This window comes from Vidua macroura, chromosome 1, assembly GCF_024509145.1.
Source record: "Vidua macroura isolate BioBank_ID:100142 chromosome 1, ASM2450914v1, whole genome shotgun sequence".
In the NCBI taxonomy this organism is placed as follows: domain Eukaryota; kingdom Metazoa; phylum Chordata; class Aves; order Passeriformes; family Viduidae; genus Vidua; species Vidua macroura.
This window is the reverse complement of record NC_071571.1, coordinates 43,635,979-43,650,548: the sequence shown is the minus strand read 5'-3', so window position 1 is coordinate 43,650,548 and position 14,570 is coordinate 43,635,979. Positions and strand designations below refer to the sequence as shown.

At 39.1% G+C, this 14,570-nt stretch overlaps 2 protein-coding genes across 4 annotated transcripts in view; one reads left to right on the top strand and one right to left on the bottom strand.

Annotated features, from left to right (window-relative positions):
* TMEM108 (transmembrane protein 108) overlaps positions 1 to 6,192 on the bottom strand; it is a 246,723-nt gene extending 240,531 nt beyond the window's left edge. The window contains exons 1-2 of one of the 2 annotated variants that reach the window (XM_053997766.1): positions 5,964 to 6,192; positions 4,233 to 4,327 (exon numbers count right to left, since the gene is read on the bottom strand). The gene's annotated coding sequence lies outside the window, so the exon portion shown is untranslated. Of the gene's footprint in view, positions 1 to 4,232; positions 4,808 to 5,963 lie in introns of those variants that run through there. The other variant, XM_053997756.1, reaches the window with a different exon arrangement.
* Positions 6,193 to 6,626: 434 nt separating this feature from the next.
* Positions 6,627 to 14,570, top strand: part of NPHP3 (nephrocystin 3) — a 32,923-nt gene continuing 24,979 nt past the window's right edge. For both annotated transcript variants that reach the window (XM_053994483.1, XM_053994493.1), the window contains exons 1-8: positions 6,627 to 7,121; positions 7,728 to 7,853; positions 9,072 to 9,222; positions 9,976 to 10,128; positions 11,449 to 11,582; positions 11,833 to 11,993; positions 13,415 to 13,562; positions 14,093 to 14,167. In XM_053994483.1, the coding sequence (XP_053850458.1) occupies positions 6,774 to 7,121; positions 7,728 to 7,853; positions 9,072 to 9,222; positions 9,976 to 10,128; positions 11,449 to 11,582; positions 11,833 to 11,993; positions 13,415 to 13,562; positions 14,093 to 14,167 (1,296 nt within the window). In that variant the 5' untranslated portion in view covers positions 6,627 to 6,773. The remainder of the gene's footprint in view (positions 7,122 to 7,727; positions 7,854 to 9,071; positions 9,223 to 9,975; positions 10,129 to 11,448; positions 11,583 to 11,832; positions 11,994 to 13,414; positions 13,563 to 14,092; positions 14,168 to 14,570) is intronic.

The window sequence follows — 14,570 nt, the reverse complement described above, 5'->3', positions numbered from 1 at the left end:
GGCCTCATTCAGATCTGAAATCAAAGTTTCAAACTAAGAACTTCTGGGAAGCTTTCTAGCATTTATTTTCTTAAAGACGGGATTCAACATCCCACATGTCATGCCTCTGCAGGCACTTCCACCCTAGCTTAACAATGCAGGGATTTCTGAAGAAACTTCTCACAGGATTTCAACATAATTTCTTTTGCATTTGATCAAGTTGGGAAAAAAATCTCTGTGGCTGTCTTTATGACTCCTAAAAACAAAATTGCTTGTGTTGAAGATAAGGATGACACCAACTGCAAGAAAAAATGTCAGGAAGGAATTAGCCCCTTGGATTTCATAGTAAATACTGACATGATTACAGATTAGGCATGATTAAGGACACTGCTAAATTGGTACCTTAGAAAGAGAGTTAAATATGACATCTTCTGGAACTGTAACACCAAATTTTAAGCCTCTTGCCCTGACAGTGCACTCTGTGGCTTTGAATGTCTGACTTCTCTAGAGACTACAAGGGCAGAATCACACTTGACCACAGACAGAATACAGAATAACAAAGACAATAGCTATCTAAAGGAATGATGAAGAATGACTATGGTTTATACCTGATCAATCTTGAGATCTCTGGTGCTTCCCAGAATCAGGCATCTAAAATGAAGTAAGAGTTCATTTCATCCTCATCTGGGTATAGCTAAATACATCTGGAGACAGAATGTATTTTATTTTAGCTTGCTGGAAGAGAAGAGGACTCTAGAGAATCATGACTCCTATAGTTCATTATGGCCCCAGAAAACATGCACTCCCTGCTGTATGACATACTAGTTCTCCCCACACAGCTGCAGAAAGTCTGAGCCCGGTCCTGCCTATAGTCCCTTAGTCAAGGCAACCTTTTGGGAAACAAAAGATGCAGGATTTAATTGCTCCAGCCTAAAAAAAGCTAAAAAACTCACTTAGGTACCAAACTTTCCTATTGGCAGTGCCATTTATATGTGTTTTCAAAGAAAAATTTTGTTGCGATTTAGGACGGCTAATTTGCAAATCCCAAACAGGATAAGTTATTGGGACATTCAGCTCTGCCAAGAAGGCAGATGTTCTAGGGATGAGTGATGCAGCATGGAAGTATTAATGAAATTTCACTTGGGTCCTATTGAATTTCACATTCCCACTAACACAAGAAGATTTTTTAAAGAGCACTCGTAAGTGATCATCAAAATTATTAGGTGCAAGTTTCAGCATATTTCTCTATATTCATTCTTTGCTATGCACCATTGTTGTTTTCTGGCTCTAGGCTGAAGCAATAAAGAGCATAGCAACAGCAATTGCTTGCCATTAGTGTGTCTTTGTTTTGCTGTTTGTTTGGATATTTCCTTCACTTTCACCCTGTCTTCCTGATGAACAAGATTAGTTGTTCTTCAGCCTTGTGATCATATACATTAATCCAACTGGCCTGGAGTAACATGACCATGAAACTGCAAAATCTGATATGTCCTTCTTGGTTCAGTGATGATTCAGTGATGATAAAATAGATGTTCAAGAGCTCTTCTTTCTAGGATTATAACTCATTGTGTAATTTTCAGTTAAAACTCAATTCAAATTTATGGCAAATGAAGGTCACTTCAAAGAGGCTTTTGAACCCTTAATGGAGAAATATCACCAAGTGACTTACCATAAGGATTAAAAAAGTTTTTCTTGTCTGACATTCTAAAGCCATGAAGGTGAAAAGTTTGATTTTGGTTATGAATTGCACTGTTCTGAATGCATTTCCTATAGTTTATGTTGAAACCTTTAAGGAGTCCTTGCATTAGAAGTAACAGACATAAATAAGATAAATATGTGTAGAGGCAGAAGATTCCTTTTCAGTGTGTTCAGTCTATTATTTCCATTCTAAATAACAAACTGTCAGAACCTTTCTACATAAGGGTATCTAATTTATTCATCAAAAATCAGAACACCTACGAGTTATTTAAGATTTCAAAGCAAAGCTCTATTCTGGCTGAAATCAATACAAAACTATATATGAATTAAATGGAAACAGCATACAGCTCTCAAAGCTTATTAGTATTGTACTTTTCAAATAACATTATCCATAACTGATAGACAAAGCACTACATTAAAACTTCACCTTTTATTTATCTGCCTCCTTCGTATTTTATTTTGAAATATCTTCCAAAACTGACTCAACCTTTAAGAAGATTGATTATAGCTAGAAGCATGTAACTTCTGAACTAAGGCTTTCTTAATTCTTGTGTAAGCAATTTCTCTCCTTTTCTCTCACTTCCTCACATAACCACATTTTCCTGAGGTCTTGCTGTCCTCTAGTGGCAAAGGGCTATGACTTGTAAAAGTTGTGGGAGCATTCGAAAGCAGATGTCCTCTCCTTCTTTATGATTTTCATCATCTCTGCTCCAGGTAACTTTCAGGCCTCTCAGGAAATGGATTATTGAAAGAAGCTGATGATTTCAACTTGACAGACTGTAACAAAGTTACTGAGTGAAACATAGCAAGTTCAGTAGCTATTTGAACTTAGAACTATGCCCCAAGGTTGCATTTGTTAAGCAGTCTACAATTAACCACGGGTATTTTTAATTACTTTTAGCTTGAAAATAAAAAGCAGGTGTATTAAATATTGTATTAGAGACTGTGTTAGATGTATTAGAGTCTCTCATTAACATGCCTATTGAAATAAGTTATGACTTTAGATGGGATTTTCAGCACATTTCTTCAGACTTCAATTGTACAGTCCTACTTCTAAAAAAGTTTATGACAAAGTCTTTCTTATGAATGTTAATTTCTAACTTGTTGAGCTAGTGATGAACTGTTCTCAATTTCTTAGTTACCCTGTCTCCTATACTCACAACACCTCAAATGACTCAATTTCATGCCGGGTCACAGAAAGACTGTGAAGTTAAGCCAGTCATAACAACGGACATAGCCACAGCCATGCTGCGACACATGAAAAAGGGAAGAAGACATCTACCTCTCCACCATCCAGCAGCCATCACCTCAGCTGCACATGGCTCCAGAACCCTACATCCCATCCAGAGTGGCTGGTGAATCATGGAACTGCAGATGCTTAGCACTGAAGGTCTCTGAGGAGGACAGAGGCAGATGTCCAGATGTCTTTCATGCAGATGAACAAAATGCAGATGTCAAAACAGGGCAAAAAAGTAACAAAGTAATTCCAAGATTTGGCAGTTTCAGGCTTTTATGGAGCAACTAGTGTACCAGATTCAAAACAGATCCTCTCAATTGAAAATCATCAGGCCTCATTATATAAAACAAAGACGCTGAGTAAGTAGATCAGCCATTTGGCTTATTCAGACTTGCACTCCGTGCTCAATGTACAGTACTGGGAAAAGATATCAAGTTAATAAAGAACAGCACAATAGCAAGTCTCCTTTTAGAGCTTATACCATAGAACCACAGACTCATGAAAAAGTTTGGGCTGGAAGAGACCTTAAAAATGATCTAGTTCCAACCCTCCTGCCATGGGCAGGGACACCTCCCATGAGATCTGGTTGCTCAAAGCCCCATCCATCTTGGCCTCAAACACTGCCAGGGATGGGCTATCCACAACTTCTCTGGGCAACCTGCCTCACCACCCTCACAGTAAAGAACTTCTTTGTAGTATCTAATCTAAATATACCCTCTTTCAGTTTAAAGTTATTACCCCGTGTGCTATCACTCCATGCCCTTGTAAAAAGCTTGTACAATCCAGGACAACAGCAATTTTTTAAGAATTGCATTCTACATATTTTAACTCTATGTCCTCACTAGAATTCCCTTATTATGTTCCATCAGACACAGACATTTTTGAATAATGAATGAGATAATAAAACATTTTCAACTCCCTTCAGTATAGGCAAAAACAATTTAATATTGATTTGTGAAGGATTTTTAACACACTTTGCTTATGCCTATAGTATACAACCTTAAAAGTCACTCCAGCCTCTGAGTTAACAGAAAGGATGTTGTGCAGAAGTTTGCTCACTTGTCTTTCATTTAAAGCACCTTCTGTTTTCAGGTCATGATCACCATTTATTCTAAACAAAGCAACTCTCATTTTTACTGGTCAATCAATCTGTGACAACTTATCATCTTCAACCTTCCTAAGCTTCCCTGTATCTTGCCATATCTTGACCTTATACACTAAATTTTACTGGAATGCATAGGTATCAGATCCATTATTTTATAAAATTAACATCTGTTAACTCAGAGCTGAACTTAGTAATACACGTATAAAACCAAACCTTCTTGCAAAGGTCTGATTCCTGCAGTTGTACTTTTCTCTATGGGACAGGTCCTTAGATCCATAGAACTGTTTGTCAACAGTCACCAACAACTCCTAAAAGAAATAAAGTCAGGAATAAGAAACATCAACAATACATCATGTAGTAATAAAAGCTGGTCAAGGTTAACCCAGAACATTTCACTCCTGGAATGTTTTAACAAACTGTTTAAATTATGTAAATAATGGAAATGGTAAATAGGAAGCTGCTCAACTACCCCAAATATCTTCACTGACCAGTGAAGAACTTTATAACACAATACACCCAGCATCAGTATCCTCAAAGGACTAAGGATTGGGCTGGTCCAATTGACACTTTAAAAAGTAGCATAACATGAAGAGAATTTTTTAAAGAACTTGATAAGGTGTTTTCTCCAGCAAATGATTTTGTGGGGCAATTCATTTCTGAAAGCTAAGACAGCTCAGATTCAGACACTGTTTCCAATATTTGTGCAATGAGCAGTTGGATTGCTTTCTGAATAGTCCTAATCAGTGACTTAAAGCACACTTTGTTAGTTTACAAATTAGATATTGAAGTAAGTGTCTCTAGTCTCTAAACATTAGGAAAACCAATCCATGAAACAATAGGGAAGCAGTGTATTTTTTCTGTTTAGAAAGGGTTGTGTTAATATGATCTTTATCATCCATAAAAATTCCATCATGCACCAGGGGCAGCATTAGAGAAACAGCATTTACAGTTCTTCCAATGTATTTGTTAATGTCAAGTGGATTATTAGAAGGAATACAAAAGCACTTACAATACTACACTTTTTATTCTAGGCTTAAAGCTTGGCGATTTTGATATTCAAAAACTCAGAACATGAAAATAATTCAGTTCAAGCACCAGCATGATATTGTTCCGAGAGTCAGGGAACTTCAGTCAGCAGTGAAGTGGAGAAACTGCCTGATACCAACACACAAATGAAACCAAGAGCCTCGCTTGTTACAGAACTGCAGACTTACTTGCTGTATCACCTAATACTGTGCAAACTCTGTTATTGTCAATATTAGAGAAAACACAGCAGCACCCTTCCTCTTCCCTCTATTGTCACATATTTGTATCTGTCTTTTTCAGTAAAGCAGGGTTTAAATGGAATACATCACCAATGTGACTTATCAATAAATTATATCCAGACAATGAGTTGGTTTTTCCTCATGAAAATAATGGGGTAAAATTAGGAGGGGAAAACAGCACATATTCTCCAAACCCTAAGTTTTAACTCAGGGAAATAAAGCAACATCTTTTGTTCTATTTCTACTAGTGTACATAAAAGTAACTTCCCCCTCCAGTAAATTCTGAAACTCAGGAATGTCTCATTGGAAAGACATCTCTAAGATTATTTCTTTTCCTCACAGTTAAGAAGAAATGGCTCCCTTGGTCATGGCTAACAAACCTGGCACATACATGAGACAAAATCTGTTTTGAAGTAGTGACATTTTTGTAGTTCACACTAAAGGTAGGACAGATTCTGAGATTTCTGAACAAATCTCCTCAGCCATGGGGATTTGTTACACTGAATTCCCTATGACAGGTGAAGGAACCAAACAGGGTTTTTTGAGAGACAGAGATGTAAATACCATTAGGATAATTTAAGGGGCTGATAATCCATGGCTTCCTTATTCTTGGCAGGGATGATCTTTGAACAGGAAGTTCACTAATTTCATATGAGGCACACAGGGTGCAAGCACTGACCTCGAGCACGACATGGCACCATTGCCCAGTGCTCACTTCTAGCTGGTGCCACTACCAGCTCTTCTCAGTTCTTCTTGGAGAGTGCCAGCTGGTCTCAGAAGTCACAGCTTCTGACCGATGTGGGGTAATTCCCCCGCCAAGCTCTCTTCAGTACCAAAGTTGGTGGCACAACCTGAGTGTCCCTGTTTGGCCAAGGAGAACAGTGCGATATAATCGTGTAGATCAGCCAGGGATGCGGCGCAACCTGAGGGCTCCGCGGCAGGTGACAGGGAGATTAGAAATAGACACTTGAGGAGAAATAGACGCGGTGAAGAGAAAATGGGAACTTTTTCTTTCTTTTTGATAAAGCATCCCCGACGAGGCTGAGATGGTGGCAGCGGGAATTGGAAAGTTTGCTGGGACCTCACATTAGCTTGTGTTTAGCAGCAAAACCCTAAAACGCCGTCACTTTTAGCTGAGAGCAGCAGATTCCCGCCGCCAGCTCCTCCGGCTCTCCCTCTCCGCTTTTCCCCCGCCTGTAGCGGCGGCTGGTGCTCCCCCTCCCGGGCTGCTCCAGCAACGTTCCCGAGCCGGGAGCCACCGCGGGACGGGACGGGGCGGGAGCGACCGAGAGAGGGAGGGAGAGAGGCGGCCCGCGGGGCAGCTTCCTCCCGCTCTCCCTTCCTCGTCCGGCGGCCGCGAGGAGCGGACCATGGCCCGCAGCCGCCGACGGGAAGGCTCCACGCCGGGCACGGCCCCGCCGCCAGGTCTCCCCGGGGGCACCGAGCTCTGGGCTCGGTGTTAGAGCGTCGCCCGGGCGGACGCGGGGCCATGGGCACGGCGTCGTCCCTGGTGAGCCCGGCGGGCGCGGTCGGGGAGGTGATCGAGGACACGTACGGCGGCGGCGAGGCCTGCGAGATCCCGGTGGAGGTGAAGCCCAAGGCGCGGCTGCTGCGCGGGTCCCTGCGGCGCGTCGGCGGCTCCCGGCCCGGCGGTCTCATCGGGGCCAGCTTCAAGTCGACGGCCTCGGTGCAGGAGCTGGAGTGCGTGGCCGAGTACGAGCGCCTGAGGAAGGAGTACGAGATCTTCCGCGTCAGCAAGAACAACGAGGTGGCCTCCATGGTGAAGAAGGAGGCCAAGCTGGACAGGGAGAACAAGCGGCTGCGCGCCGAGCTGCAGGTAGCGCCCGCTGCCCCGCGGGTGAGGGCACTGAGCAGCGAAGCTGACGCTGCCAAAGACTCGTCCGCTTCCTGAGGAAAGCTATGGCAGGGAGGTGACGGGTGCGGGGGAATGCAAGGTGCTGGGGAAGTGGTGCCCCGGTGCTCTCCTAGTGAGCCATCGGGATGCCCTCAAAGTGCGCGTCTGGGGATGGGGACCGCACCCTGCGCGGCTGTGGCGACCTGAGACAGGGAACGGCCTGAAGTTGTGCCAGGGGAGGCTTAGGCAGGATATTAAAAAAGGCTCCTCACCCAGAGGGTGGTTGGGCACTGGAACACAGTCCCCAGTGGAAGTGGTCACAGCACAAGCCTGACAGAGTTCAAGAAGTGTTTCGACAATGCTGTCGGGCAGGTGGTGTGACTGTTGGAGTGTCCTGTGCAGGACCAGGAGTTGGACTCGATGGTCCTTGTGGTTCCTTTGCAACTCAGAATATTCTCTGATTCTGGATGCCCTACAGTAAGGAGAGATGTAGGGTGCTGAGATAATACTGTAGTCAGACCTGAAAAGTAATCTAAAACCTCTTATCAGCAATAAAACTGAAAAAAATGAAATACTAAATGTTTTCAGGCACTTCAGAAAACATACCAGAAAATACTTAGAGAGAAAGAAAGTGCATTAGAAGCTAAATACCAAGCCATGGAGAGAGCTGCTACTTTTGAACATGATCGAGACAAGGTCAAAAGGCAATTCAAGGTATGGTTTGACTTTTGTATTCCTGGGAAAATGACCAAAAAAAGATGGATGTCACTTGATCACATTCCTCAAATGAACCCTTCTCCAATAGCTTTCATGAAGGCCTCTCCTTCTTAAAGACACCTTAGAGTGTTATAGCTGTAGCTGCCCATTTCCATTAAAATAATCCTACTAAATCTCTCTGTAAGACTAAGAGGAAAAAATATGAAATAACTTTATAATTATTGAAAGGAGAATATGAAGTGATACATCATAAACTAAATTTCTGTATTGAATTTGAACACAGAAGTATATTCATATTTGAGAGTGACAAGAAAACATGAGCTGCAAATTGATACATGCCTAATGAATGTATAAACACAGAGTTCCATTATTTCTGAATAACTTTTGTATCTTGAATTGTAAGGTGTAATGCCTCTAGCTTACATTTTTTTAAAAATGTGTATTGGAGCATCTCTTTTGACTGCAAAAATATGATAGTTAGAGACAGTTTGCACTCTCTGCAGGGATGACTTGAAAGGCCAGGCAGATGTTTCTGCTTTTCCTTTGCTGCAGATGATACTTTTGCCACCCAAAGCAGGGCAGTAGGTCCTAGTTTTTCACTATTTTCAAGATTCTTTATGTCCTTCATTTTAGTTGTCTGTAGCTACATGTAGTTTATGTTTGTCAGATATATAAAAAGAGGATTGACTCTGACCTTATTTAAGAAAATAAATACTTGAAGAGACTTGAAGACTACTTCATTTCTTTGAATTTAAAACTAAATTCATGTTTTCTTTCCCACATGATGGTAATAAGTTACAAACAGGACAGATGGATATGCTTGATCAATTTCTGTCACAAGAAATTTAAATTTCTGCAACAATAAAACATAAATTCAAGATCATATATAATTGTAAATAAATACATGGAAGAATAAAAGGGAACCTTTGAAAGAATTGTTACATGTAGCAATTTTAGAAGACAATAAAGTTTAAAAAGTAAAAAGAGTTGTTTTAATTTTTAATGAAATGGTAATGCAGGCTTCTTTAAGAATGGTATGCTAAGGTTTATAATGGTACAATTTTAAACTATGGTTTCCTGCTCATTTCTGATTCATGATGGCTTCAGATTCACATTTTCACACCTTTGCCTGGTAAATGAATTACTTTTCCTATTGAAAGTAGATAACATGAACTCAGGAATAGATACTGATTTTTTTTTCCTTCGTGCTGATAGATTTTTAGAGAAACTAAGGAAAATGAGATTCAGGACTTACTGAGGGCCAAACGAGAGCTAGAAGCAAAGCTCCAGAGACTGCAGGCCCAGGGAATCCAAGTGTTTGATCCTGAAGAGTCTGATTCTGATGATAATTGTACAGATGTTACAGGTGAGAATTTCATCCCCAACATTTTATGTTCGACCATGACTGAAGTCTCCAAATAGTAAAGCAGAAGACAGATATTTATGTTGTTTGGAAAAAAAAAGTTTTATTAATTCAGATGAAAAGCAACTTAGAGTAGTTTGAAGGGTAAAAGCAACAAACCTTACAAACTTGGTTTAGATTGTGGGAACCTCACATTTCTAGTGTTAAAAAAGAATAAGTTAAGAGAGAGTACTGTCTAGACACAGTTACTTGAACACTTTTTAATAGTTGTTCCATGAACTGTTCTGAGTTTTTTAATCTTTTCCAAGTTTTCTAATTCTATATCTGAGAGATGATCCAGCATATCCAAAAATCACACCTGAAACTAGAGGGAATCTTAGACACCTTGGATGATGATATATGCCAGTGTCAGCTGCTGTGTGTTCCGTAACAGCAGAATTAGATCTTTAATAAAGAGGAAGTAGGTACAAAATCTTATATATGCTGTATGAGGAATTTAATAACATGGAAATGGTGCAGATGGGTATATGAGCAATCTATGTAATAGCAAATATTAGGAAATACCCTCAATCTTTGGTGTCATGGATTCTCATTAACTTTGGACAAGCAACCATTTAGAGCTTCAGCACACAAAGGTGTGAGGAAATCTGCTGAAGGAAAAAAAATTATGGTCAGTGGCTGGAGTATTTAGCACTGACAATACCTTGTGTCGTGACAATGAAGAAGAGAGTTTTTTGTCTGTTTTCCAATTCTTAGCTACAGGGGCACAATCTGAATACTGGAATGGAGGAGTGTTGGGAAGTGAGCCATCCATGGGTAGTATGATGCAACTTCAGCAGTCTTTCAGAGGGCCTGAATTTGCTCATAGCTCCATAGATGTCGAGGGACCATTTGCAAATATAAACAGAGGTAAGTAATGGTAATTTGTCTTGCTGGAATTGTAGGTGTCTGTGGAATTTTTTCAACTACACTTAAGTAACTCTGTTCCTTCTTAGATCCTTTTTTGTCTATTTTGGGTAATTTAACCAAAAGATTATTTGGAATTCTTTGTAAAAATAAAAGGAAATGTAGCTAAGTTATATGTAATATATGTGAGGACTATGGTATGTACAGTAGTGATTTTAGCAAACAGCAGTTACCAGTGCTTTGTTGTGAGTATGTTCCTTATGTTGGCAATGGAAGATAGTGGCTCCTTCTTTCAGTATCTGCTGGTGTTCTGTTTTTCCATTTGTATTCAGATTCTCTACTTCCTGAGTACGAACATCACATTGGTATTAGAATAAATTATACTCCTGTTTTGTTAATTGATTTTGCATGGACTTTGACTCTGCCTAGGAGGCCACTTAATGGAAATCTGATTGTAAGACCAGGATGTACAGTTGTTATGTAAATCAGTGCTTGATATTTTCTTGTCAATAATTACTGCTTTTGAACTTTGTTTCCCAAGTGGCCTCTTGTAAATTGGCTTCTGATACTCTGGTTTCCTTCACTGTTGTCCTGGCTCTGGAACCTCTCCTGCATATAGTTGACTTTGCTGGCAGTTTTTCCCTTTTTAGTTCAATCCTTCAGGCTCTGTGTGATTCAGAAGTCTGTGCCTGCAAAGTGAGAGGGGTGGGTCTTCCCTGTGATGGCTCCAGCTTCATACACTAAGCCTTTCATTGACCTATGTGGTCCTGAGAAGAGAACCTATTCCTATCTTGAAAGAATGACCAGCCACAAAATGAAGAGTCTAAGAAAGTTTTAAAATTCATTGCTTCTATAGGGAATAAACATACAATGCTACAGAAAGCAATGGATTTTTTCTCCAGAAGAGGAAGTTCCCACAGCTTTTTGCTGGCATTTATTCACATGGTCTAATTGAAATACATGTAGATCTGAAGGAAAAAAAGAGTTTGGTTATGAGTGAATTTATTACTCTGCATATTGGTACTTATTTTACAACTACCAGCTTGATTTTGTGGAAACATTTCGTCAATCCTTTTTAAAGGAAATATCATTGTGATGATATATATTTAACACTTTTATTTTGCCACATTATCAAACTGTGTGACATTATCAAATGTGAGTTCTGAAAATTTGTAAAATTGAAATAGTTGAGTAAAAACACTACTACTATTTTAAATAAAATGTAGTATTCATGATGTTAAGAGATGATGACTTAACTGTTATGTGGTGTGATGACATGTGAAGATATCTAAGACTTCATTTTGGGGCTTTTTCCATTGGCAGATGATTGGGATGCTGCTGTTGCCAGTTTATTGCAGGTTACTCCTCTGTTTTCCCACTCTCTGTGGAGTAACACAGTAAGATGTTATATTATCAGTACTGATGAGACTCAGCCAGAAGTGACCGTCTTCATTCGAGTGAGTACCCCCAAACCTGTGCTTGCTTATATGCTGTCTTGTTTCCGATGTGATGCTGGTTCAGAAATTTGTCTAATACTTCTTGAAAGCCTTCGTAGGTATAGTCTGATTTCAGTGAAATCGGTGAAAGTATTGTCAAGGGCTTCAGGGGAACAAACTGCTTAGATAAAAGAAACTGAGATTTGTTTGGTAGATCCTTAGTGCTATGCATGGTTAGTAATAAAGCACTGTTGCTCACATTTGCTTTCAGAACTACTCCCCAAAACTTCAGAGAGTCTGTGAAACAATGGGATACTTCTTTCAAGTTGTTAATTTTTCAACAGAGAATGAAAGGCCTCTTCAGGATGTAAGAAAATGGGAAATTGAAAAAAGTTCATTAGTCATTTTGCTCCTGCATTTAACTTTGCCAAGGTGAGTATTTTCCAGGCTGGTGAAACAAATGGCAACTTGTAATTTATGCAGACTGCATAGCTTATTAAAATGTATGGGATGCTTTGCTCAGTATGTTTCCTAAGCTAGTAACTTCAAAGTGATACTACTTCAAACTCTAGGTTTGCTAGTGCAGACACTTAAAAGAATATATCAGCTTTGTACCATTTTCTTTTTCTTGTAGCTACAAATTATCTTAAAATACAGCTTGAACAATGTCTTAGTAACATACAGAAATGTTTGGTTTCTAAGAGCAGCTCTCTGTTGTGCATGTGGCTATGTCTTAGGAATTCAAGATGGCTGATGTCAATGTCCTCAGTGTTTTTCATTTGCTTATCTAGCCTTACACCTGTCCATAGTATTTGGGGTTTATTCTATCACATATTAGTTCCTGGTCTTGGCTGTCTTTCAGACTAATTTCATGGCTCTCCTGTGTGTTACCTTATGCTATCTTTTGACAGTTTTGATTTACTGAAGTCATGATGTTTCATGACAAATAGTGATGGAATGTGGTCTGTTTGTTCAGTGAGTAATTTCTTAACCTTCTAGAAGAAGAAGTATGATTCACTAAAGAAAATACACAAAATGAGGGATACTTTTGAATTGTGTTAGAAATTTTACTGTTACACATTATATGCTGTTGCCAAATAATCCAGTTTTATGTATGTGGAACATACATAAATGTGTAAGAGCAAAATATGCAGGGGAAAAAAAAAACCAGAAGTATTAATTTAGAGAATTTCTCTTAGAATAACTCTGATGAAAATTGTAGTGCTTGTGTACGGATATTGTGTAATATTTGAGCAATCCTGTCTGCTATTGTCAGCATCCCCAAGTAGTATAGTTCCTTCTGTGGAACAGCAATAAATATCCATGGATATCATTCGCATATATAAATGCAAAGTGCTTTTGAATTTGGAGGTGTCAAATTCTCCTTTTTAAATACTATAAATTGAAAGAATGTCACTCAAGACATCTGACAAATATTAAAGGACTCTTCCTAAAAAGACCAAAAATAGAACAGAACCTTCAGATAACTGATAGCAAAGCATATATATGATGCTTTTTAATCATATGTGAAACTATGTTCTTTCCATGCAAGGCAATTACCTTTCACTCTGCGTATTGGTATGACAGGCAAAACAGCTTTAAATTCACAAATCAATAATCATAAAAATTAACACATGGTTTTGCAGGTTTTGGTACAAGGAGAATAAATCTCTCTCTTAGCTTTTTCTTGCTTCAGAATTTTTCTCTGTTGAAGGATTTGATTGCTTTTTGCTATAAATAGATGTGGCTTTTGAATTAGATTTTGCAGTGAAACCCATCTTCGGAGCTTGTGTTGATTGAACTGTTTACTACAGCAGTGTAATATAGCACAAGAATGCTGATTTCCAATCTAGTTGTTTGTTGGAGGACTGTGAAGAAGCCTTCTTGAGAAATCCAGAAGAAAAGCCCCGGTTAATTTACCACAGAAGGGAGGATGGCAAAGTCAGTTCAGTCTCAGTGCAGCAGTTAATTGAGCAAATTTCTTGCATGAACAAAGCAAAGGTATGGCATTTAAAAATTGCTATAAACAACACTACATGCTAATAGTCCCAGATTTTAGAAGAAATTGCATTGCATTCATTGCTCTGGCTGCTCATTCTGTGAGCAGATCGATGAAGCTGACATTTATGAATGTTATGAAATTTTCATTAGCAGGGCAGAAAAAAAGCCACTGCATTTTCACTGAAAAAAAAAATGGCTATGCTCTAAGGTTAGAATTTCTTACCTGTATTTAGACATTCAAATGGCAAAGTCCCTCTGTAGCCACGAAAGGGAAAGGAATACCTCTAGAGAGATTCCTGCTGCCTAAAAATCGATCAGTTATGATCTATTTTCCTCTACAGAGACAACAGTTGAGAACAGCTGAAACTAGATGACCAACTTTTAAAGTTCTTAGGCAAAGTGAATCTTACCTAAGGAAGGCAACAGAATGGAATTTAAATGTGTTCCAGAATGTTTTTTTGTTGGAAGTCCTAAATATTGTTCTCAGTTGGATTCAGAGTTGTGTCATGCTTTTCTATTTACTTTTTCAGATGATTCACCATGTTGGAGGAATGGAGGAAGGAGCATATGAAATCTATAATTGTGTAGAAAAAATAATTAAACAGGTAAAGTACATCATGCATTTTAGCTTTTTATGCCTATGCTGATTTATGATTTTAAATTATGTCAGTGTGATTGCTGTGTGGTACTTAGGTGTGATTCAAAGTATCTCTCTGTTTTATCGTTACTATCTGGCAAGCAAGGAAATGTGCAAGTGAAAAATAAAACCCCAAACTGAGCAGTGCTTTTATGGACAGAAGCACTGGACCATGGGAAAGGGTTCTATTTATGGGCCTAACTTAGCTTTTAATTTCTCTTTATCCATATCATAGATATGTCCTCTCCTTGTGGTGAGTTGTTTCTACTGTGAGATATTTAAAATCAATGTCTTGAGACTTGTGCATTCAGAGTTAACTTAGTTTCATTTAATTGCTTATTTATTTATGTTTTCTCCTACCCTGCAAGGAA